The 23871-nt window shown below is 37.8% G+C and overlaps 1 protein-coding gene across 2 annotated transcripts in view; it reads left to right on the forward strand.

Moving 5' to 3' along the window:
- Positions 1-23871, forward strand: part of RABGAP1L (RAB GTPase activating protein 1 like) — a 741235-nt gene that overhangs the window by 166577 nt on the left and 550787 nt on the right. For both annotated transcript variants that reach the window (XM_061381704.1, XM_061381705.1), the window contains exon 11: positions 543-684. In XM_061381704.1, the coding sequence (XP_061237688.1) occupies positions 543-684 (142 nt within the window). The remainder of the gene's footprint in view (positions 1-542; positions 685-23871) is intronic.

The raw sequence follows: 23871 nt of genomic DNA on the forward strand, positions 1-23871 counted from the left end.
TGAGATGAGGCTCATGAGAGAGGCAAGGTTCAGTTTATCTAGGACTTTGTAGGCCATGCTAAGTTGGTTAATTAATGATTGCCTTGGAAATTTTCCTCCTTAAAAAAAGGCCATTTAGAATGTAAGCCATTTGTAAGATGAAAACTACCTACTTCCATGAATTAGTTGATGGATATAGCTGGTATCTCTTTATCACAGAGCAAGGTAGTCAATCCTAAGAATCCAGCATCACTTGCTTATCTGTCTGCCCTGGACTTTGTGGTGTCTTAGGTTTTTCTGATAAAAGAAATTGAGATTTTTTTTTCCAATGGTTAATAGGTTTTATTGTATTGGTTAAAATAATACTAAAAGAACCATACATTTAGAATGTAATGTGAACATTGCACTTGAAAGATTTTTCTCAACTTCAGACATGCTGTAGATCAAACATGACCTGCTGCTCTTCTTCATTTTAGCTCTTTTTAATGACCATTGAAATACACCATCTTTCAGTGTTTCCTTCAAATTTCTAATGTTTAAACACATTTTTATATCTTTCTCAGTCTGAGGGAAAAGGCCATACCAATGCTGGGGATGCAATATATGAGGTGGTGAGTCTACAGCGAGAGTCTGAGAAGGAGGATCCAGTCACTCCTACTAGTGGAGGGGGCCCATTGTCACCCCAGGAGGATGAAGCAGAAGAGGGTAAGAAATGAAACTTCCTCAGTTTCTTCTCTTTACGTAGCTGCTTTACTTGTATCCTCACAGATGTGTGTGTGTGTGTGCGTGCATGCGTCTCTCTCTAAGTGGTAGGGGGAGGAGTGGTGTTTCTTCATAGTCTCTGCTACTTTTAGACTAGATTCTACTAGATGCAGAAGAGAATTTGGTCCATTTGGTTCCTTGGTTGTGTACTCCTAAGTGCAACTTACACAATTATTTATATTTGACAGCTTAACTTTGCTGTCTTGCACGTTTGAAGTGTTTAATGAAAAGTTTCAAATTCTCCTAAGCATTTTTAGAATTTCAGTGGTTAATGTCATGTCCTACTCCTCACTTGACATGATTCAGTTTTGATTTGTTTATTGTTGTTGCCTTATCATTTACCATTCACTTTTTTGAAACACTAGCAGTTATCTGCTTTGTTTACTGCATGAATCCTGCTGAAAGTTGCTAACCAACCTCTTGAGAGTCATACTTCATTTGGCTCTGTGCTGAGTAGTTTTTATAGAAACTAGAGCTAAATGATGGATCTTTACTTTTAACCTTTATATTATCTGCTTATAGGATAGGGTTTATTAAAAGAAAGTTTCTTTATATCATCTTTGCCATCTGTTTATCCTTCTTGTCAAGATTCTATTCAAATCTGTTGCCCTTTCTAATATTGGGTTATTTGTCTTCTTGTTGATTTTTAAGCTTTCTTTAAATACACTGGTAAAGGTCCTTTACCTGGAGGAGGAAATGCCAACCTACTCCAGTATTTTTGACTGGAAAATCCCTATGGACAGAAGAGCCTGGCAGGCTGTATAGTCCGTTGGGTCGCCAAGAGTTGGACACGACTGAAGCGATTTAACACATACAAAGGTCCTTTATTGGATGTGTTTTACAGATATTTTCTTCCACTCTGTAGTTTGCCTTTTCACTTTCTGAACAATGTCTTTTGAGAAACGAAAGATTAATTTTTGTGGAGTTGAATTTGTCAATTTCTTTCTTCTTCTTTTTTTTTTTTTTGCTTTGCCCTGTGTCTTGTGGGACCTTAGTTCTCTGACTAGGGATTGAACCTGGACTGCCCGCAGTAGAAGTGCAGAGTCCTAACCACTGAACTGCCAGGGAATTCCCTGTCAGGTTTTTTTTTTTTTTTTTTTCCCCCATTAATGATGTGTCTGTGAACCATTTAAATTTTTACATGTAGTTGGAAGTAGAGTTCTGTTTGTTTTTTCACTCAGAAAACATTTATTATCTCATGGTTTCTGTGAGTCATGAATTATGCTTGTCTGGTCAGTTGTGGCTTCATGTTTATTATGGAGAGTCAGATATTATTTGGGGGATTTAGTTATTTGAAGATGACATTGATGGGGCTGAAAGCTTGAGGAAGCTTCCAGGGGGCTGATTCAGAATAGCTGCCAAAATGATGCTGGCAGTTGGCCAAGATACTTCACTTTCTCTCCACATAGGCCTCCCACTAGTGCTGCTTGGGTGTCTGTGTGGTACAACGGTGAGCTCTCCCCAGACGGCAGTCCAGGGAACTAAGGTGGAAGTTGCAATGCCTTTTATATCTTAGCCTTGGAGTCACAGAATATCACTTCCATAGTATTCATCTGCTTTGTGGTATACAATGTAGTTGCTATTTAATAGACTTACCATGCATTTTGTCTGACATATTATTACTCCATGCCATTCAAGTCTTGGAAGGGTATTTTTTGATCCAGTGAAAATTTAGGGCTCATGAGGTTTGAAAGTTGTGTAGATGTGCAGTGTAAGGGAAGAGCCATTTACTTATGGAAAATAACATAATTAGAAAACTGATACATTTAGAAGTAAATGGCAAACTAAATGATCCCAATTTTGACTTGTTATTAATTAACAAAATGTTTGGAGACATTCACTGGCAGGATCTGAAAGTACTGTACGAAATATTCGAAGGCCATCATATTCTAGTCTTAGCAAGAGAGCTAACTTGGGCTCCAAATTCATTTTTGATGCAGCCCTTTTGACAAAGTTCGTTCTGCGCAGGTGTGTCAAAATGGCTGCCTCAGCATATAAGGAACAAGGGGCAGAAGAGATGTGAGAATATTCCTGTGGTAAAAGCAACGAGGCTTATAGCTGAACTGGATGTCATGGGCAGCAGAAAGAAGAGAATGAAGGGACAGAATCATAGATTAAATCTAGGTTTCTAGGTTAGGTGACTGGATGATGTTGATGCCAGCAAACAAGATAAGAATACCTGGGAAGAGTGGGTGTGGGATTGGGGTATGATACATTCAGTTTCAGATAGTGATGGATTTGAACTCACTGTGGAACATTGAAGTACAGCTATTTTTCAGTGATTAGAAATGGTATTATATTGTGAGAGAAGTTTTAACAATTGGAGATAAAGGTTTGAGGGTCATCAGTGTGAAGCAATGATAACTGGCTGAAATTTCTTTGAGAGAAAATGTGGGAGGGGTGGGTTAACATTAGAGTTTTGAGAGATCACTAACATTTCAGGGTCGATGCAGGAAGAGAAAGTCCAACTAAAAGATCTGCAGAAGAAATGATCAGAACAGTAGGAGGAGAACTAAAACAAGGTAGTAATGGACCAAGGAGTGGAGATTCAAAAGGAGAAAATGGTGTTGCAGTACTGACAAACGGAGCAAGGAGATTGAGTATAGTAAGGAACAAGATTGTTCATTGGATTCGGTAAATCTGAGAGGCTACTGGGTACCTCTGCGGGTCATTTTAATAAAGTTGGAAAAGAAGCCTTCTTATACTGGACTGAGGAATGACTAGAGGTGAGAAAGGGATGTTTTAAATACTTTTCAGACTATCTTTTCCAAGAAAGTCAATGGAGAAGAAGAGGAAAGAGCCTGGACTTAAAACATTGAGTTGCATGTGGCCAGAAAAGGGCATTTTTAGGGTGTAAGAGATTTGAGCTCATCTGTAGCAGGGAAAGGAGAGCTAAAAATAGTTACCCACCCCACACTTAAGGGTGCAGTTTCCTAGCAGGCTTCCTGTGTCTTTATAAATGCTGTTTACTCTGCTTAGAGACTCTTTCTACTTAAGGCCACCTGAGTAAGCTCTTCAACAAAGACATGTTAACAGTCAAAAGAAAATAGTGATTGTAGTATATAGGCAGTTTCCATACTTAGCAATGTTTAAAAATATTTTCTATGATATTTTTTAGTAGGTTGCTTAGGCAAATTATGTTTAAAATGTATTCAATGCAGGAATGGCTTGAGTGAAAAGCTTGACAAAACTGCTTATGAAAAAGCAGTCATAAATATCAATAAAATGGTCAAAAAATGGGCAGTGAAGGACTTGAGAAGGTGATCAAATTGTATAAAAATATGGAGAAAAACCACTGAGCCTTGAGTGAGAACTGTGAATGGTGTTTTAGTACTTGAGGCATCTCCTGTTCTGCTCATTCCCACCACTGGTTATAATCATGGTGGTTTTGCTAGGATGGGGCGAGCTGTGAAAACTGGTAGCTTTGCTTTCACCCCTGGAAGGGACTCACTCGATTTGGAGCAAATGTAGAAAAAGCACAAATCTCTGGAACATTATTGGAAACAATAGCGATTTTTTTTTTAATGGCAAAAGAATGTGAAGACCAGTGTTTTATGTAGAATGATGTAATTCTGGTTGGGAAAGAAGAAATCTCCTTCCAAAGGAGATTTAAGGAATGACTGGGCCTCATTAGTTCTGCATATCACTGGTGGTCTGGGAGGCTGTGTATACATGCAAGGCTGCATACACACTCAGGAAGATTAGAGAGGGTCCTAGCTATTCACAGATATATGCTGGACACGAGGCCTTGCACATGTACAGCGGTTTTGCTTCTTCTCTGTTCTACGAAGAGAATGTGTTCCAGGTGGAGTAAATGGCCGAAGGCTAATCTTCCCTGTAGGCTTCCCCTGTGAGCAAGTGGCAGCTCCTGGGCTCTGGATCTCAGAATGCAGAATCTACCCTCTCTCTGGTGCTATCATTTCTTGGACTGGATTATTGCAGTACCTCCTAACGGGTCTCCTGCATTCCACCCTTGTTCACTCCCCCTTTGTCTGTGGTTCTGCACTAGCCATAGTCACCCTTTTAAAATTTGTCAGATTACATTTCTTCTCTTCTAAAAATCCTCCATTGGCTTTTCATTTTGCTTGCCAAAGTTCTTTCCCATGGTTTACAAAGCCGTATGTGATCTTACTTTCTGATTTTAACCTTTCTGACCTCATTCGCTGTCACTTTCGGCCCCACAAATTCCACCCTTGTCCTTTGCTCTCCTTCACAGTTCAGTTCAGTTCAGTTGCTCAGTCGTGTCCGAATCTTTCCAACCCTGTGAACTGCAGCACGCCAGGCCTCCCTGTCCATGACCAACTCCGGGAGCCTACACAAACTTATGTCCCTTGAGTCGGTGATGCCATCCAACCATCTCATCCTCTGTCGTCCCCTTCTCCTCCTGCCCTCAGTCTTTCCCAGCATCAGGGTCTTTTCAAATGAATCAGCTCTTCACATCAGGTGGCCAAAGTATTGAAGTTTTTCAGCTTCAACATCAGTCCTTCCAATGAACTCCCAGGATCTCTTTTAGGATTGGCCGGTTTGATCTCCTTGCAGTCCAAGGGACTCTCAGGAGTCTTCTCAAACACCACAGTTCAAAGGCATCGATTCTTCAGTGCTCAGCTTTCGTTATAGTCCAACTCTCACATCCATACATGACTACTGGAAAAACCATAGCCTTGACTAGACGGACTTTTGTTGACAAAGTAATGTCTCTGCTTTTGAATATGCTGTCTAGGTTGGTCATAACTTTCCTTCCAAGGAGTAAGCATCTTTTAATTTCACGGCTGCAAACACCATCTGCAGTGATTTTGGAGCCCCCCAAAATAAAGTCAGCTACTGTTTCCACTGTTTGCCCATCTATTTCCCATGAAGTGATGGGACTGGATACTATGAACTTAGTTTTCTGAATGTTGAGCTTTAAGCCAACTTTTTCACTCTCCTCTTTCACTTTCATCAATAGGCTCTTTAGTAGTTCTTCACTTTCTGTGTCCTTCACAGACACTGCTATAATCTGCCTCTGGGCTGTCGCACTTGCTGTTCCCCTTGGAAGGACACCTTGTTTCCTGGATTGCCAAATGGGTCTTTCCTTCCTCTTTAATAAGTACCACCTTCTCAGTGAGATTTTTGCCTTCTGAGTAAATAGCATGAATAATAATAAATGAAGGAGTAAATAAAAGTAAATATATTTATCACAAAAATTACAGAATAAATTAATATGTTTTCTTTACATTGCTTCAAGATGATTTCATACTGAGAAAGACTAGAAAAATAGAAGTGACATTTCTGAAATTACACTTGAAAAATGAAAACATAAATAAAATTTTCAATTTCTTATTCTTATATATGGTTTGAATAAGAACAAGTCACCAGATTTCTATTTTTCCCTAAAAATTTTTACTTCTGTTCTTAACAAGTTTTCACTGTTTGAGATGTCAGCTTGTCTTTTGAAAATCTATTAGCCATCACCCATATTAAAAAAGCTACAGAAATCAGAGTAGGAAGTAATAGTTTCTTTTATAGATGAGACATTTCATACATTTTCAATACACTTTATTATTAGTTCTTTAATTGACATTTCTGTCAACGCAGATATCAAAAGTTAGAGCTGGAGGTGGCATAGAAATGTTTTCCTGCTGGGGGATTTGGAGTATTCTTTTATTTAATTATTTTCAGCAATTTGCCTGTCAAAGCAAAAGTGGAAGTTCAAGTCACTAAATTGTCTTACCTTAGCTTGTAATTTAACTAAAAAGGGATGCAGACTTTAAAGGACTAAAATTGCTCTTAATTTCCTGGGATAGATCTAAAGTAAAATGAATTAAAGTATCTTTGCATATTTTTCAAATGCTGTTCAAAAAATGAAGTGTGTTAAAGGGAATTAATTTGAATGCAAGGAATCTTTGCAGAAAGTTAGGTCCATCAGTGCAACTGCCATAGGGATTATTTTTAAACAACCTTGTCACCTTTATATACTCCTTCATGTTCTGAATTGTTCCTGCTTTTGAAACTTGAGGTACACTTGATTCTGCTTCATTTGGTTTTCAAGCTGACTTTCTGTTTGTTGACCTCAGACTTGTATTTAGTTCCTTATAACATGGATGGTAAACTATAAGAAGACAATAGATGGCAAATACAGGGTGATTTCCTTTAAGACACATGCCCAAGTAATTGTAAAAGACCAGATTCACAGTAATATGAGGCAAGCTTCACACTTGCTTGTAAACTAAATTTTACTGTAATCTGCGTTTTTTTGTTTTGTATTTAGATTGGTTAAATGCTATCTAGACTAAAATTATTCCCTTTGATCTGAGTGACTGGTAGCTAATACCACTTATAATTCATTTTGTTTGCAGAGCAAAACAGTCTCAAACTCAACTAGAAGTTTATTTTAATTTCTTAATTCATAGTCTGATTAAAGATTATAGGCAGCTTTTACTGTAGAAATCAGTTTGGAAATGAGATTTCTTTATATTTGAATGAAAATACAATGGAGAATATAGAAAAGAAATGAGTTTTTTTTTAAAGAAATACAGTGATCAAAACCTGACAAAGATGCCACAAAAAAAGAAAACTACAGGCCAATATCACTGATGAACATAGATGCAAAAATCCTTAACAAAATTCTAGCAATCAGAATCCAACAACACATTAAAAAGATCATACACCATGACCAAGTGGGCTTTATCCCAGGCATGCAAGGATTCTTCAATATCCGCAAATCAATCAATGTAATACACCACATTAACAAATTGAAAAATAAAAACCATATGATTATCTCAATAGATGCAGAGAAAGCCTTTGACAAAATTCAACATCCATTTATGATAAAAACTCTCCAGAAAGCAGGAATAGAAGGAACATACCTCAACATAATAAAAGCTATATATGACAAACCCACAGCAAACATTATCCTCAATGGTGAAAAATTGAAAGCATTTCCTCTAAAGTCAGGAACAAGACAAGGGTGCCCACTTTCACCATTACTATTCAACATAGTTTTGGAAGTTTTGGCCACAGCAATCAGAGCAGAAAAAGAAATAAAAGGAATCCAAATTGGAAAAGAAGAAGTAAAACTCTCACTATTTGCAGATGATATGATCCTCTACATAGAAAACCCTAAAGATTCCACCAGAAAATTACTAGAGCTAATCAATGACTATAGTAAAGTTGCAGGATATAAAATCAACACATAGAAATCCCTTGCATTCCTATACACTAATAATGAGAAAACAGAGAGAGAAATTAAGGAAACAATTCCATTCACCATTGCAACGGAAAGAATAAAATACTTAGGAATATATCTACCTAAAGAAACTAAAGACCTATATATAGAAAACTATAAAACACTGGTGAAAGAAATCAAAGAGGAAACTAATAGATGGAGAAATATACCATGTTCATGGATTGGAAGAATCAATATAGTGAAAATGAGTATACTACCCAAAGCAATCTATAGATTCAACGCAATCCCTATCAAGCTACCAACAGTATTCTTCACAGAGTTAGAACAAATAATTTCACAATTTGTATGGAAAAACAAAAAACCTCGAATAGCCAAAGCGATCTTGAGAAAGAAGAATGGAACTGGAGGAATCAACCTACTTGACTTCAGGCTCTACTACAAAGCCACAGTTATCAAGACAGTATGGTACTGGCACAAAGACAGAAATATAGATCAATGGAACAAAATAGAAAGCCCAGAGATAAATCCACGCACATATGGACACCTTATCTTTGACAAAGGAGGCAAGAATATACAATGGATTAAAGACAATCTCTTTAACAAGTGGTGCTGGGAAAACTGGTCAACCACTTGTAAAAGAATGAAACTAGACCACTTTCTAACACCATACACAAAAATAAACTCAAAATGGATTAAAGACCTAAACGTAAGACCAGAAACTATAAAACTCCTAGAGGAGAACATAGGCAAAACACTCTCTGACATACATCACAGCAGGATCCTCTATGACCTACCTCCCAGAATATCGGAAATAAAAGCAAAAATAAACAAATGGGACCTAATTAACCTTAAAAGCTTCTGCACATCAAAGGAAACTATCAGCAAGGTGAAAAGACAGCCTTCAGAATGGGAGAAAATAATAGCAAATGAAGCAACGGACAAACAACTAATCTCAAAAATATACAAGCAACTCCTCCAGCTCAACTCCAGAAAAATAAATGACCCAATCAAAAAATGGGCCAAAGAACTAAATAGACATTTCTCCAAAGAAGACATACAGATGGCTAACAAACACATGAAAAGATGCTCAACATCACTCATTATCAGAGAAATGCAAATCAAAACCACTATGAGGTACCATTTCACACCAGTCAGAATGGCTGCGATCCAAAAGTCTACAAATAATAAATGCTGGAGAGGGTGTGGAGGAAAGGGAACCCTCTTACACTGTTGGTGGGAATGCAAACTAGTACAGCCACTATGGAGAACAGTGTGGAGAGTCCTTCAAAAACTGGAAATAGAACTGCCTTATGATCCAGCAATCCCACTGCTGGGCATACACACTGAAGAAACCAGAAGGGAAAGAGACACGTGTACCCCGGTGTTCATCGCAGCACTGTTTATAATAGCCAGGACATGGAAGCAACCTAGATGTCCATCAGCAGATGAATGGATAAGAAAGCAGTGGTACATATACACAATGGAGTATTACTCAGCCATTAAAAAGAATACATTTGAATCAGTTCTAATGAGGTGGATGAAACTGGAGCCTATTATACAGAGTGAAGTAAGCCAGAAAGAAAAACACCAATACAGTATACTAACGCATATATATGGAATTTAGGAAGATGGTAACAATAACCCTGTGTACGAGACAGCAAAAGAGACACTGATGTATGGAACAGTCTTATGGACTCTGTGGGAGAGGGAGAGGGTGGGAAGATTTGGGAGAATGACATTGAAACATGTAAAATATCATGTAAGAAACGAGTTGCCAGTCCAGGTTCGATACATGATACTGGATGCTTGGGGCTAGTGCACTGGGACGACCAAGAGGGATGGTATGGGGAGGGAGGAGGGAGGAGGGTTCAGGATGGGGAACACATGTATACCTGTGGCGGATTCATTTTGATATTTGGCAAAACTAATACAATTATGTAAAGTTTAAAAATAAAATTAAAAAAAAATAAAATAGAAAAAAATAAATCAGCCGAAAAAAAAAAAAAAGAAATACAGTGATCATACGAGGGTTTCCCTGATAGTTCAGTTGGTAAAGAATCCACTTGCAATGCAGGAGATCCTGGTTCAATTCCTGGATCGGGAAGATCTGCTGGAGAAGGGATAGGCTACCCCCTCCAGTATTCTTGGGCTTCCCTTGTGATTCAGCTGGTAAAGAATCTGCCCGCATTGTCGGAAACCTGGGTTTGATCCCTGGGTTGGAAAGATCACCTGGAGAAGGGAAAGGCTACCCACTCCAGTATTCTGGCCTGGAGCATTCCATGGACTGTATGCTGCTGCTGCTGCTAAGTCACTTCAGTCATGTCCGACTCTGTGCGACCACATAGACGGCATCCCACCAGGCTCCCCCGTCCCTGGGATTCTCCAGGCAAGAACACTGGAGTGGGTTGCCATTTCGTTCTCCAATGCAGGAAAGTGAAATTTGAAAGTGAAGTCGCTCAGTCGTGTCTGACTCTTAGCGACCCCATGGACTGCAGCCTACCAGGCTCCTCCGCCCATGGGATTTTCCAGGCAAGAGTACTGGAGTGGGTTGCCATATAGTTCTGGACTATGCTGGAGAATTCCATGGACTGGTGTCACAAAGAGTCAGACATGACTGAGTGACTTTAACTTTCAGTGATCATATTGCACTTACTTATGGTAGGTGCTGATTAAAGAAGTGCTTCTCAGGTTTTAAGTGTGTGTGTGTATTACCTGGAGATCTTGTTCAAATGAAGTCTTACTTAAAAAAAAACTCTATCAGATGCCATTGCTCCTGGTCATACTACACTCTGAGTAGCAAGAATTTAAATTGCCTACACATATTAATTTGTTTATTCTTCATATCAACCCCATAAGGTCAATACTGTTATTATATTCATTTTACAGATGAGAAAATATGTTTCAACAAAATAATACTGGCAAGCTAGATACTATTTATTTTCCACTCAGGTACTTTTTATGTTTATAAAATTGATGTGTGCACTTCTGTGTATATGTGAGAGAGGAAAGAAAGGGCTTCATCATGTTGTCTGATTCTTGAATCTGTTTAAACAAATGAAAGTTATCAAAAATGCATTTGATAAGGGATGATATTTGAGAGAAAGTAGAGTATATTAGTTAGTTTTATATTGCTCCATAATAACTTATTTCAAAAATATAGTGTCTTAAAGTAACACCCTTTTTTTATCTCACATGGATCACAAGTGTGGCTCTGGATTAGCTGGGTCCTGTCTTCATGGTCTCCTGAGGCTGCAGTCAGAGTTTTGGCTGGGGCTTTGGTCTTATCTGAAACTTGGGGTTCTCTTCAGAGCTCGCAGAATTCATTTCATTGTTGTTATAATACTCATAGGGGCTTGATTCAAGGCCAGCAGCAGAAGGCCCAGGCCCCCCATTTTTTTTTTTAATGATAGTTCTTGGTTTTGTTTTAATTTTTTTTTGGCCACATGGTGCATCTTGTAGGATCTTACTTCCCTGACCAGGGATTGAACCTGTGCCCTCGGCAATGAAAAACATGGAGTCCTAACCACTGGACAGGCAGGGAGGTCCTCCAAAGTCTCTTTTAAGAGTTTACCTGATTAGGTTAGGTCCCTCTAGGGTAGCCTAGGGGGCTAAATGAATCTAGGGTAGCCTCCCCTTGATTAGCTTAAAGCCAAATTGGTTAGGGACTTCATATCTTCAGAATCCCTTCAGCTTTGCCATGTAACACAACGTTGCCACAGCCATGACATCCGTCTTATTCATATGTCCCACTCACATTCAAGGGTAGGGATTATATAGGGTGTTTATACCAGGAGGCAGGAATGTTAGTGGTCATTTTAGAACTGGCTGTAACAAAGAGTTATGTACCAGAAATGAAGGAAACTATCCTTTTTCAAGCATCTGTTATATATTGATAACCACCACTTTTGCATACACATTACCTCACTTATTACCATAACCATGCAAGATAATTACCGTTACTCCTATTATTTTCAAGTTTGTATCTTATTTCTCCTGTTAGACGAGGTCCTGTTAAAGGTATACATACATGCAGTATTAGGTAAGCAAAAAATGATCCAGACAATTTCAAAACAGTACGTGATGAATTTCCAAATGAATTATAAGAACATTGATTGCTGTAGGTCTCTAGTGTCTTTTATTGAGCAATTTCCATTACATGTGGCATCCTCACCATCTCTGCCTTTTGAAACCGGGGTTCAGCTATCTCATGATTGCTGTATTTGTCCCCAGTCAGAAGTGATCTCCTGTTCCCTGACTGCAGAATTCCACTATATTACACGTCTTTAGTGTCATTTATGGTATTCCATATTAAATTATAGTTCCATGTGTCTTCTCTCCCCCTTATGACTGTAAATTCCAATGAGAAGCTCAGATTCTTATTCGTCTTAGTGGGTTTGTCAGTTAGTTCCACACAGTGGGTCTCCCGTAAATACTAGTTTTAATTCATTTTCAAATGACCACACCTGGGAAAGTCTGAAAGAGTGGATTTGGAAGAGTAGAAAGGAAGAAGTGTAGCATTCTGACATATGTGAAAGCGGAAAGTACAGACATGAGCAGAATCTTCAGTATGCCCAGGAGACAGTGAGTGTGAGGTCAGAGAGAGACTGAGAGCAGGCCTTCCTTGGAGAAAGTGACTAGAAACATTGAACAGTACAGACTTTGTATAAAGCAGCGGAGAGTCTTAGAAGGATTTTGAGCTTGGTCATGGCCTGAGTGAAGGTTTGCGTTAGATAGATTAAGCTGTCAGTATATTATAGAAAATGAAGTTAAGAATAGTGAAGAATCTATGATATATATATGTCTAATTCGAGGACATAAAGCCTGAACTAGGATGCTGGCCCTGTAAATAGAAAATGACCAATTTTAGAGAAATAATGGGCAGGGAAATGTGACTGCATCACACCTGTCTTTAATTGCCATATTCAAAGGCTCAGTGCTAGGTTAGTTCACCCTGGAAGAGAGCATATTTTTATGTTAATTAATTTCACCCATTAATTAATTTAAGAAATATTTGTGTTGTTGTTCAGTTGCCAAATTGTGTCCAACTCTGCAACCCCATGAACCGCAGCATGCTAGGCCTCTCTGTGCTCCACTGTCTCCTGGAGGATGCTCAGACTCATGTCCATTGAGTCAATGATACCATCCAACCTTCTGATCCTCTGTCGCCTGCTTCTCCTCCTGCCTTCAATCTTTCCCAACATCAGGGTCATTTTCAATGAGTCAGCTCTTTACATCAGGTAGCTGAAGTATTAGAGCTTCAGCTTCAGCATCAGCCCTTTCAGTGAATGTTCAGGATTGATTTCCTTTAGAATTGACTGGTTTCATCTCCTTACAGTCCGAGGGACTCTCAAGAGTTTTCTCCAGCATCACAGATTGAAAACATTAATTCTTTGGCTCTCAGACTTATTTATGGTCCAACTCTCACATCCTTACATGACTACTGGGAAAACCATAGCTTTGACTATACAGACGTTTGGTGGCAAAGTGATGTCTCTGCTTTTTAATACTCTGTCTAGTTTGTCATGGATTTTCTTCCAAGGAACAAGCATATTTTAATTTCACAGCTGCAGTCACCGTTTGCTGATTTTGGAGCCCAAGAAAATAAAATCTGTCACTGTTTCCACTCTGTCCCCATATATTTTCCATAAAGTGATGGGACTGGATGCCATGATCTTCGTTTTTTGAGTGTTGCATTTTAAGCTGACTTTTTCACTCTCATCAAGAGGCTCTTTAGTTTCTCTTTGCTTTCTGTCATCGAGTGGTATCATTAGATATTAAATATGCAGAAGTATCATCTGCATATCTGAGGTTGTTGATATTTCTCCCAGTAATCTTGATTCCAACTTGTGAGTCAGCCAGCCTGGCATTTCGAATGATGCACTCTGCATATAAGTTAAATAAGCAGGGTGACAATATTCAGCCTTGACATACCCCTTTTCCAATGTAGAACTAGTCCACTGTTCCATGTCTGGTTCTAACTGTTGCTTTTTGACCAGTGTTCAGGTTTTTCAGGAGACAAGTAAGGTGGTCTGACATTTCGTTCAGTTGTCGCTCAGTCGTGTCCGACTATCTGTGACCACATAGACTGCAGCACACCATGCTTCCCTGTCCATCACCAACTCCTGAAGCTTGCTCAAACTCATATCCATTGAGTTGGTGATGCCATCCAGCCATCTCATCCTCTGTCATCCCCTTCTCCTCCTGCCTTCAATATTTCCAAGCATCAGGGTCTTTTCCAAAGAGTCCATTCTTTGCATCAGGTGGCCAAAATATTGGAGTTTCAACTGCAGTAGCAGTCCTTGCAATGAATAATCAGGACTAATGTCCTTGAGGATTACTGGCTTGATCTCCTTGCAGTCCAAGGGCCTCTCAAGAGTCTTCTCCAACACCACAGTTCAAAAGCATCAATTGTTCAGTGCTCAGCTTTCTTTATAGTCCAACTCTCACATCCATACATGACTACTGGAAAAACCATAGCTTTGACTAGATGGACCTTTGCTGGCAAGTGATGTCTCTGCTTTTGAATATACTGTCTAGGTTAGTCATAGCTTTTTTCCAAGGAGCAAGCATCTTTTAATTTCACGGCTGCAGTAGCCATCTGCAGTGATTTTGGAGACCAACAAAATAAAGTCTGTCACTGTTTCCATTGTTTCGCCATCAATTTGCCATTTCCAGCGGTCATGTGTGGATGTGAGAGTTGGACTGTGAAGAAAGCTGAGCGCCGAAGAGTTGATGCTTTTGAACTGTGGTGTTGGAGAAGACTCTTGAGAGTCCCTTGGACTGCAAGGAGATCCAACCAGTCCATTCTAAAGGAGATCAGCCCTGGGATTTCTTTGGAAGGAATGATGCTAAAGCTGAAACTCCAGTACTTTGGCCACCTCATGCGAAGAGTTGACTCATTGGAAAAGACACTGATGCTGGGAGGGATTGGGGGCGGGAGGAAAAGGGGACGACAGAGGATGAGATGGCTGGATGGCATCACCGACTCGATGGACGTGAGTTTGAGTGAACTCCGGGAGATGGTGATGGACAGGGAGGCCTGGCGTGCTGCGATTGATGGGGTTGCAAAGAGTCGGACACGACTGAGCGACTGAACTGAACTGAACTGAACTGATGGGACCAGAAGCCATGATCTTAGTGTTTTGAATGTTGAGCTAGCCTTTTCACTTAAGCCAGCTCTCCTTTTTCACTTTCATCAAGAGGCTCCTTAGTTCCTCTTCACTTTATGATATAAGGGTGGTGTCATCTGTGTATCTGAGGTTATTGGTATTTTTCCCAGCAATCTTGATTCTAGCTTGTGCTTCATCCAGCTCAACATTTAGCATGATGTATTCTGCATATGTTAGATAAGCAGGGTGACAATGTACAGCCTTGATGTACTCCTTTCCCAGTTTGGAACCAGTCTGTTGTTCCATGTCCAGTTCTAACTGTTGCTTCTTGACCTGCATGCACATTTCTCAGGAGGCAAGTCAGGTGGTCTGGTATTCCCATCTCTTTCAGAATTTTCCACAGTTTATTGTGATCCACACAGTCAAAGGCTTTGGCGTAATCAATAAATCAGAAGTAGATGTTTTTTCTGTAACTCTCTTGCTTTTTCTGTGATCCAGCGAATGTTGGCAATTTGCTCTCTGGTTCATCTGTGTTTTCTAAATCCAGCTTGAAACTTAAAGTTCACAGTTCATGTACTGTTGAACCTGGCTTGGAGAATTTTGAGCATTACTTTGCTAGCATGCATAGTGCAATTGTGTGGTAGTTTGAACAGTTTTTGGCATTGCCTTTCTTTGGGATTGGAATGAAAACTGACCTTTTCCAATTTTGTGGACACTTCTGAGTTTTCCAAATTTGCTGGCCTATTGAGTGCAGAACTTTTATAGCATCATCTTTTAGGATTTGAAATAGCTCAGCTGGAATTCCATCACCTCCACTAGCATTGTTTGTAGTGACACTTCCTAAGGTCCACTTGACTTCACATTCCAGGATGTGTGGCTCTAGGTGAGTGATCACACTGTCGTGGTTATCATGAAAGTCTTTTTGTATGGTTCTTCTGTTTATTCTGGCCACCTCTTCTTAATGTCTTCTGCTTCTGTTGGGTTCATATCATTTCTGTCTGTTATTGTGCCCATCTTTGCATGAAATGTTCCCTTGGTATCTCTAATTTTCTTGAAGAGATCTGTAGTCTTTCCCATTCTATTATTTTTCTCTATTTCTTTGCATTGATCACTGAGGAAGGCTTTCTTATCTCCTTGCTATTCTTTGGAACCCTGAATTCGGATGCTTATATCTTTCCTTTTCTCCCTTGCCTTTTGCTCCTCTTCTCTTCTCAGCTGTTTGTAAGGCCTCCTCAGACCATTTCTTTTTCTTGGGGATGGTCTTGATCATGAACCTCTGCCCATAGCTCTTCAGTCACCTCATCTATCAGATCTAATCCCTTGAATTTGTCACTTCCACTGTGTAATTGTAAGGAGTTTGATTTAGCTCATACCTGAATGGTCTAGTGGTTTTTTCCTACTTTCTTCAATTTAAGTCTTAATTTGGCAATAAGGAGTTGATCTGAGCCACAGTCAGCCCCCAGTCTTGTTTTTGCTGACTGTATGGAGCGTCTCCATGTTTGGCTGAAAAGAAAATCATCAATCTGATTTTGGTATTGACCATCTGGTAATGCCCATGTGTAGAGTCTTCTTTTGTGTTGTTGCAAGAGGGTGTTTGCTATGACCAGTGCATTCTCTTGGCAAAACTCTGTTAGCCTTTGCCCTGCTTCACTTTGTACTCTAAGTTCAAACCTGCCTGGTACTCTAGGTATCTCTTGGACTTTCTGCTTTTGCAATCTATTCCCCTATGTTGAAAAACACGTGTTTTGTATGAGTTTGTGTGTGTGTGTGTGTACCTAGATATTTTAGCAATAAGCTTGGTTCTGAGAGTGACAAAAATTCCTTTAATGTTACTTATGTTTTAGGTGGGAATAAACATTTTGAATCATTGCAAGAATTAAGTAATACTATGACACTTCACAGTGTGTATTGCATTTACCTAATCAAGAGTACAATACTCATATAAGATTATTAGTATTGTTTGGATTTCTGACCTTTTCCTTTACAAATAACTGGTGGTGTTTCAGAGAACACTGCGATCTAACCATGGAATGACTGAGTGTGATTGGGTTCCATATCAACTGAACTCAAGCATTTAATTTCGTCCCCTGTGATTTGTATTTCATTTAGAAATCTAAAATACAAACTTACAGTGTTTGTTTCATGAGTAAGATCTGTCAAGGTCTAATCTTATTTCACCTCAATCGTACAGTAATCTTTATATTTTAAAATACCTCCAAAGAGTGAAAATCTGTACCATTCAGTATAAGTAAACTGTATTGTCATGTGTCTAAGCTGCATGTCTTTTTACTCCCTCCCCACAAAAAAGTTTTTATGCAGTTTTGAACAGTAATTGACCTTTCAGTTAACAAAGAATATGTTTTAATTCACTTCCTGCAATGTTATTGTGCCTGGAAAGTTTATTATTCTATCTTTAACTTGTGGATTTTCACTGAAATCTGGTGTTTCAATTTGTTTTAAGTGATAAGATTCTTGGAACTGGCAGCTCAAAATCTGATTCTAACATATTCAATGTGTATGGGAATGATTTATATTATATTTAAATTATAAAATAAATAGTCTTTTATATTACTGTAAGTATACCCTTATTCTTTTTTTTTTTTTTAGTGTTCTTTTTTTTTTTAATTTAATTTTATTTTTAAACTTTACATAATTGTATTAGTTTTGCCAAATATCAAAATGAATTCATCACAGGTATACATGTGCTCCCCATCCTGAACCCTCCTCCCTCCTCCCTCCCCATACCATCCCTCTGGGTCATCCCAGTGCACTAGCCCCAAGCATCCAGTATCGTGCATTGAACCTGGACTGGCATCTCATTTCATACATGATATTTTACATGTTTCAATGCCATTCTCCCAAATCTTCCCACCCTCTCCCTCTCCCACAGAGTCCGTAAGACTGTTCCATACATCAGCGTCATTTTTGCTGTCTTGTACACATGGTTATTGTTATCATCTTTCTAAATTCCATATATATGCGTTAGTATACGGTATTGGTGTTTTTCCTTCTGGCTTACTTCACTCTGTATAATAGGCTCCAGTTTCATCCACCTCATTAGAACTGATTCAAATGTATTCTTTTTAATGGCTGAGTAATACTCCATTGTGTATATGTACCACTGCTTTCTTATCCATTCATCTGCTGATGGACATCTAGGTTGCTTCCATGTCCTGGCTATTATAAACAGTGCTGCGATGAACATTGGGGTACACGTGTCTCTTTCCCTTCTGGTTTCCTCAGTGTGTATGCCCAGCAGTGGGATTGCTGGATCATAAGGCAGTTCTATTTCCAGTTTTTGAAGGACTCTCCACACTGTTCTCCATAGTGGCTGTACTAGTTTGCATTCCCACCAACAGTGTAAGAGGGTTCCCTTTCCTCCACACCCTCTCCAGCATTTATTATTTGTAGACTTTTGGATCGCAGCCATTCTGACTGGTGTGAAATGGTACCTCATAGTGGTTTTGATTTGCATTTCTCTGATAATGAGTGATGTTGAGCATCTTTTCATGTGTTTGTTAGCCATCTGTATGTCTTCTTTGGAGAAATGTCTATTTAGTTCTTTGGCCCATTTTTTGATTGGGTCATTTATTTTTCTGGAGTTGAGCTGGAGGAGTTGCTTGTATATTTTTGAGATTAGTTGTTTGTCCGTTGCTTCATTTGCTATTATTTTCTCCCATTCTGAAGGCTGTCTTTTCACCTTGCTGATAGTTTCCTTTGATGTGCAGAAGCTTTTAAGGTTAATTAGGTCCCATTTGTTTATTTTTGCTTTTATTTCCGATATTCTGGGAGGTGGGTCATAGAGGATCCTGCTGTGATGTATGTCAGAGAGTGTTTTGCCTATGTTCTCCTCTAGGAGTTTTATAGTTTCTGGTCTTATGTTTAGATCTTTAATCCATTTTGAGTTTATTTTTGTGTATGGTGTTAGAAAGTGGTCTAGTTTCATTCTTTTACAAGTGGTTGACCAGTTTTCCCAGCACCACTTGTTAAAGAGATTGTCTTTAATCCATTGTATATTCTTGCCTCCTTTGTCAAAGATAAGGTGTCCATATGTGTGTGGATTTATCTCTGGGCTTTCTATTTTGTTCCATTGATCTATATTTCTGTCTTTGTGCCAGTACCATACTGTCTTGATAACTGTGGCTTTGTAGTAGAGCCTGAAGTCAGGTAGGTTGATTCCTCCAGTTCCATTCTTCTTTCTCAAGATCACTTTGGCTATTCGAGGTCTTTTGTTTTTCCATACAAATTGTGAAATTATTTGTTCTAGCTCTGTGAAGAATACTGTTGGTAGCTTGATAGGGATTGCATTGAATCTATAGATTGCTTTGGGTAGTATACTCATTTTCACTATATTGATTCTTCCAATCCATGAACATGGTATATTTCTCCATCTATTAGTTTCCTCTTTGATTTCTTTCACCAGTGTTTCATAGTTTTCTATATATAGGTCTTTAGTTTCTTTAGGTAGATATATTCCTAAGTATTTTATTCTTTCCGTTGCAATGGTGAATGGAATTGTTTCCTTAATTTCTCTTTCTGTTTTCTCATTATTAGTGTATAGGAATGCAAGGGATTTCTGTGTGTTGATTTTATATCCTGCAACTTTACTATAGTCATTGATTAGCTCTAGTAATTTTCTGGTGGAGTCTTTAGGGTTTTCTATGTAGAGGATCATGTCATCTGCAAATAGTGAGAGTTTTACTTCTTCTTTTCCAATTTGGATTCCTTTTATTTCTTTTTCTGCTCTGATTGCTGTGGCCAAAACTTCCAAAACTATGTTGAATAGTAATGGTGAAAGTGGGCACCCTTGTCTTGTTCCTGACTTTAGAGGAAATGCTTTCAATTTTTCACCATTGAGGATAATGTTTGCAGTGGGTTTGTCATATATAGCTTTTATTATGTTGAGGTATGTTCCTTCTATTCCTGCTTTCTGGAGAGTTTTTATCATAAATGGATGTTGAATTTTGTCAAAGGCTTTCTCTGCATCTATTGAGATAATCATATGGTTTTTATTTTTCAATTTGTTAATGTGGTGTATTACATTGATTGATTTGCGGATATTGAAGAATCCTTGCATGCCTGGGATAAAGCCCACTTGGTCATGGTGTATGATCTTTTTAATGTGTTGTTGGATTCTGGTTGCTAGAATTTTGTTAAGGATTTTTGCATCTATGTTCATCAGTGATATTGGCCTGTAGTTTTCTTTTTTTGTGGGATCTTTGTCAGGTTTTGGTATTAGGGTGATGGTGGCCTCATAAAATGAGTTTGGAAGTTTACCTTCCTCTGCAATTTTCTGCAAGAGTTTGAGCAGGATAGGTGTTAGCTCTTCTCTAAATTTTTGGTAGAATTCAGCTGTGAAGCCATCTGGACCTGGGCTTTTGTTTGCTGGAAGATTTTTGATTACAGTTTCAATTTCCGTGCTTGTGATGGGTCTGTTAAGATTTTCTATTTCTTCCTGGTTGAGTTTTGGAAAGTTGTACTTTTCTAAGAATTTGTCCATTTCTTCCACGTTGTCCATTTTATTGGCATATAATTGTTGATAGTAGTCTCTTATGATCCTTTGTATTTCTGTGTTGTCTGTTGTGATCTCTCCATTTTCATTTCTAATTTTATTGATTTGATTTTTCTCCCTTTGTTTCTTGATGAGTCTGGCTAATGGTTTGTCAATTTTATTTATCCTTTCAAAGAACCAGCTTTTGGTTTTGTTGATTTTTGCCATGGTCTCTTTTGTTTCTTTTGCATTTATTTCTGCTCTAATTTTTAAGATTTCTTTCCTTCTACTAACCCTGGGGTTCTTCATTTCTTCCTTTTCTAGTTGCTTTAGGTGTAGAGTTAGGTTATTTATTTGACTTTTTTCTTGTTTCTTGAGGTGTGCCTGTATTGCTATGAACTTTCCCCTTAGGACTGCTTTTACCGTGTCCCACAGGTTTTGGGTTGTTGTGTTTTCATTTTCATTCGTTTCTATGCAAATTTTGATTTCTTTTTTGATTTCTTCTGTGATTTGTTGGTTATTCAGCAGCGTGTTGTTCAGCCTCCATATGTTGGAATTTTTAATCGTTTTTCTCCTGTAATTGAGATCTAATCTTACTGCATTGTGGACAGAAAAGATGCTTGGAATGATTTCTATTTTTTTGAATTTACCAAGGCTAGCTTTCTTTAATGAAATTAATGCCTTTGGAAAATGTAGTTTTGGGCATTTAAAAGATTCTTTCAGCTTTAAGATTTTGAAGCAAATAAGAATGAATAGTTATTCTGAAAGGGCGAACTGTAGCCTACTGGCAAATCTGGTCCACAACTTATTTTTTTCTTATATGGCTTCTGGGCAAAGAATAGTTCTTAGATTTTTAAAGGATTGTAATAACAACTTCCCCCAGTCCCCCGTCCCACCACCCCCACCCCCAAAAGTAAAAGGAAACAGTAACAGCATGTGAGAGTTAAAAATACTGTTTGGCCCTTTACAGAAAAATTGGCCAATCCAAATAGTCAAAGCATATTTGTGAACAGTTTTAAGTATACTTTATGTAATTTCTGAAACTGTGGAATGTTTCAATATTACTGTAATGTCTTTTGTGTACAAAAATGGGGCCACAGTATAGCTGATGTTCCTTTTTGTTAGTTACATTTTATTACATAATAAATGCCCTTTTTATTAGTGTTCCAAAATAAGCCGTTATAGGACTTCTGCTATGTACAGTGTGTTATAGTAAAGTTTTAGTGTATTTCTACTGGAAAGTATCAAAAAGATAAATTATTTTTTTTCTTCTTGCATTTTGAAATGACCTTACAGACAGCAAAAGAAATTTCATGATTTAACTTCGTTCTTAATACAAAATACATTTGAGAGGAAATAGAAAATGCAAGAAAAAAAAAGCAATACTGCTAGAGTTAGTGTTTGCATCATATAGGTGTGATGGAAGCACCCATCCTCTCATTTAGTAACTTCAGTGTGCCTGCACAGTTGGTTAATATTCAATGTACAATTGTACTTGTGGTTGTTTTGGCATGTCTGAAATATATATTTAATTCAAACTGTTATAAATGGGTAATCCAATAGAAAAAAATACATCTTAAGATCATAAAAATCTTTTTATATTGATCCAGGGAGGATTGTTCTTCAAGGTTAATATAGCGCAGAATCTCTGATAAGAAAATCAGATTCTTAGACATTTTATTCAAAAGTATATAAATCCATTGCATGAAACTTTTTTAACCTTATAGAAAATATAAGATTGTGAATATAGTAAATATGAGTTGTGGATTTTTATATGGTATGTTTTTGTTAATTTTTTTTCTTTTTGTGTTGTGTGCTTTTAGAAAAGTGTTAGTTAGATAAATGTTTTATTTTAAAATACTGTGATTTAGTTATTAAACTTCTATAGGTTTGGTTTTTCTTGGTGTCCCTTTTTTATTCTTTTGGTGTTCTGTTTTTATGCTCATGTCAAATTTGGTTCATTTAGTACTTTGTAGATACAGTGTTTATATTATCTGAAACATTTTTAATGTAAAAATATGCAGTCAAGCATTAAGTGATCATGGTCACTTTTCTTTCTTTCTAACTTATTTGGACTGTAGCCCGCCAGGCTCCTCCGTCCATGGAATTCTCCAGGGAAGAATACTGAAGTAGGTAGCCATTTCCTTTTCCAGGGGATCTTCCCAATCCAGACATCAAACCTGGATGTCCTGCATTGCAGGCAGATTCTTTACAATCTGAGGCATCAGAGAAGCCTCTAACTTATTTAAAATATTTATTTCACAAGTTAGAAAATTAATTTTGAAATAACTAGTATTCCCACAGAAATTTATCCTTAGTTCTTCCTTAATTAGTGCTATTTTCATGTCAGTCAGATGAGCATACAATTGTCCTTTATCATTTTTTAACTTCAGTGTGATAAATTCATTTTTCCCAACCCCCTGTAAATTCTGCTGAATGCCATCTAATGTGTTACTTCATTGTTGCTTTCATGTCTCAAACTTCTTGAAAGGTGAATGTTAAAATTATTTTATAATGCTTAGAGAGATTGTCCAAATGCTACTTTTGCAGTTTCCCTATCAATACTTTCTATAAATATTATAGAATAGGATGAGAATGGAGAGTAAAAAGTATTAGAAAATAAGAGGGAGATTGAGTTCTATAAAATCTGATTATGCAGATTGCTCGATACAGCACCAAGGCTAGTGCTGCATCGTTTGGATGAAAATTTGAGCACTTACTCATGTTTCTTATCATATTATTCAGAGTTCACGTCACATAGAAAGATGTTTTTCTTTGAAATCACAGAAGTTTAACTGAAATGGGATTCCTCACCTTCATTAAGACTTCCTTTTCATACTTAATTCGTAGAATAATTGAGAACTGAGGGAAAATCTTTGATATCTAAGATTTTAAATTAATACAGAATTTCTATCTTGTTGTTTCTTTTTCAGGGTATGTACTTATCTCATGACCTGAAGATTTTTTGTTTTAATAAAATAAATCTCACGTATTTATGTGCACAGCAATCATATACTAAATAGAGTTTATACTGGTACTTTTTAAAAAATTGGAAGCCCTAATTTATTCCTATAAATGTCATTGTTGATAGTAGGGCTGACCTTTATAGAGTGGCTAAATGAACTTTGTACTTGAAGGGTCAGTGCTACTGGCTAAATTCAGCACAGTTTTGGTATAAGTCTGACTTTATCTTTCTAGTAACATTTTTGGTGTAATTATATTTTCCAAAGTGGTTCAGTCAAGCATGTGTTTGAAAAGGTTGTTTTGATCCAGCGTACTAAGGGAGATAAGAGTATTTATTCCTGGTGGCTTCAGCTTAATATGATACCAATAACATTTTAAATGGTAGTGTTAAAATAATTACT

The sequence above is a fragment of the Bos javanicus genome, chromosome 16 (assembly GCF_032452875.1).
Source record: "Bos javanicus breed banteng chromosome 16, ARS-OSU_banteng_1.0, whole genome shotgun sequence".
Lineage (NCBI taxonomy): Eukaryota > Metazoa > Chordata > Mammalia > Artiodactyla > Bovidae > Bos > Bos javanicus.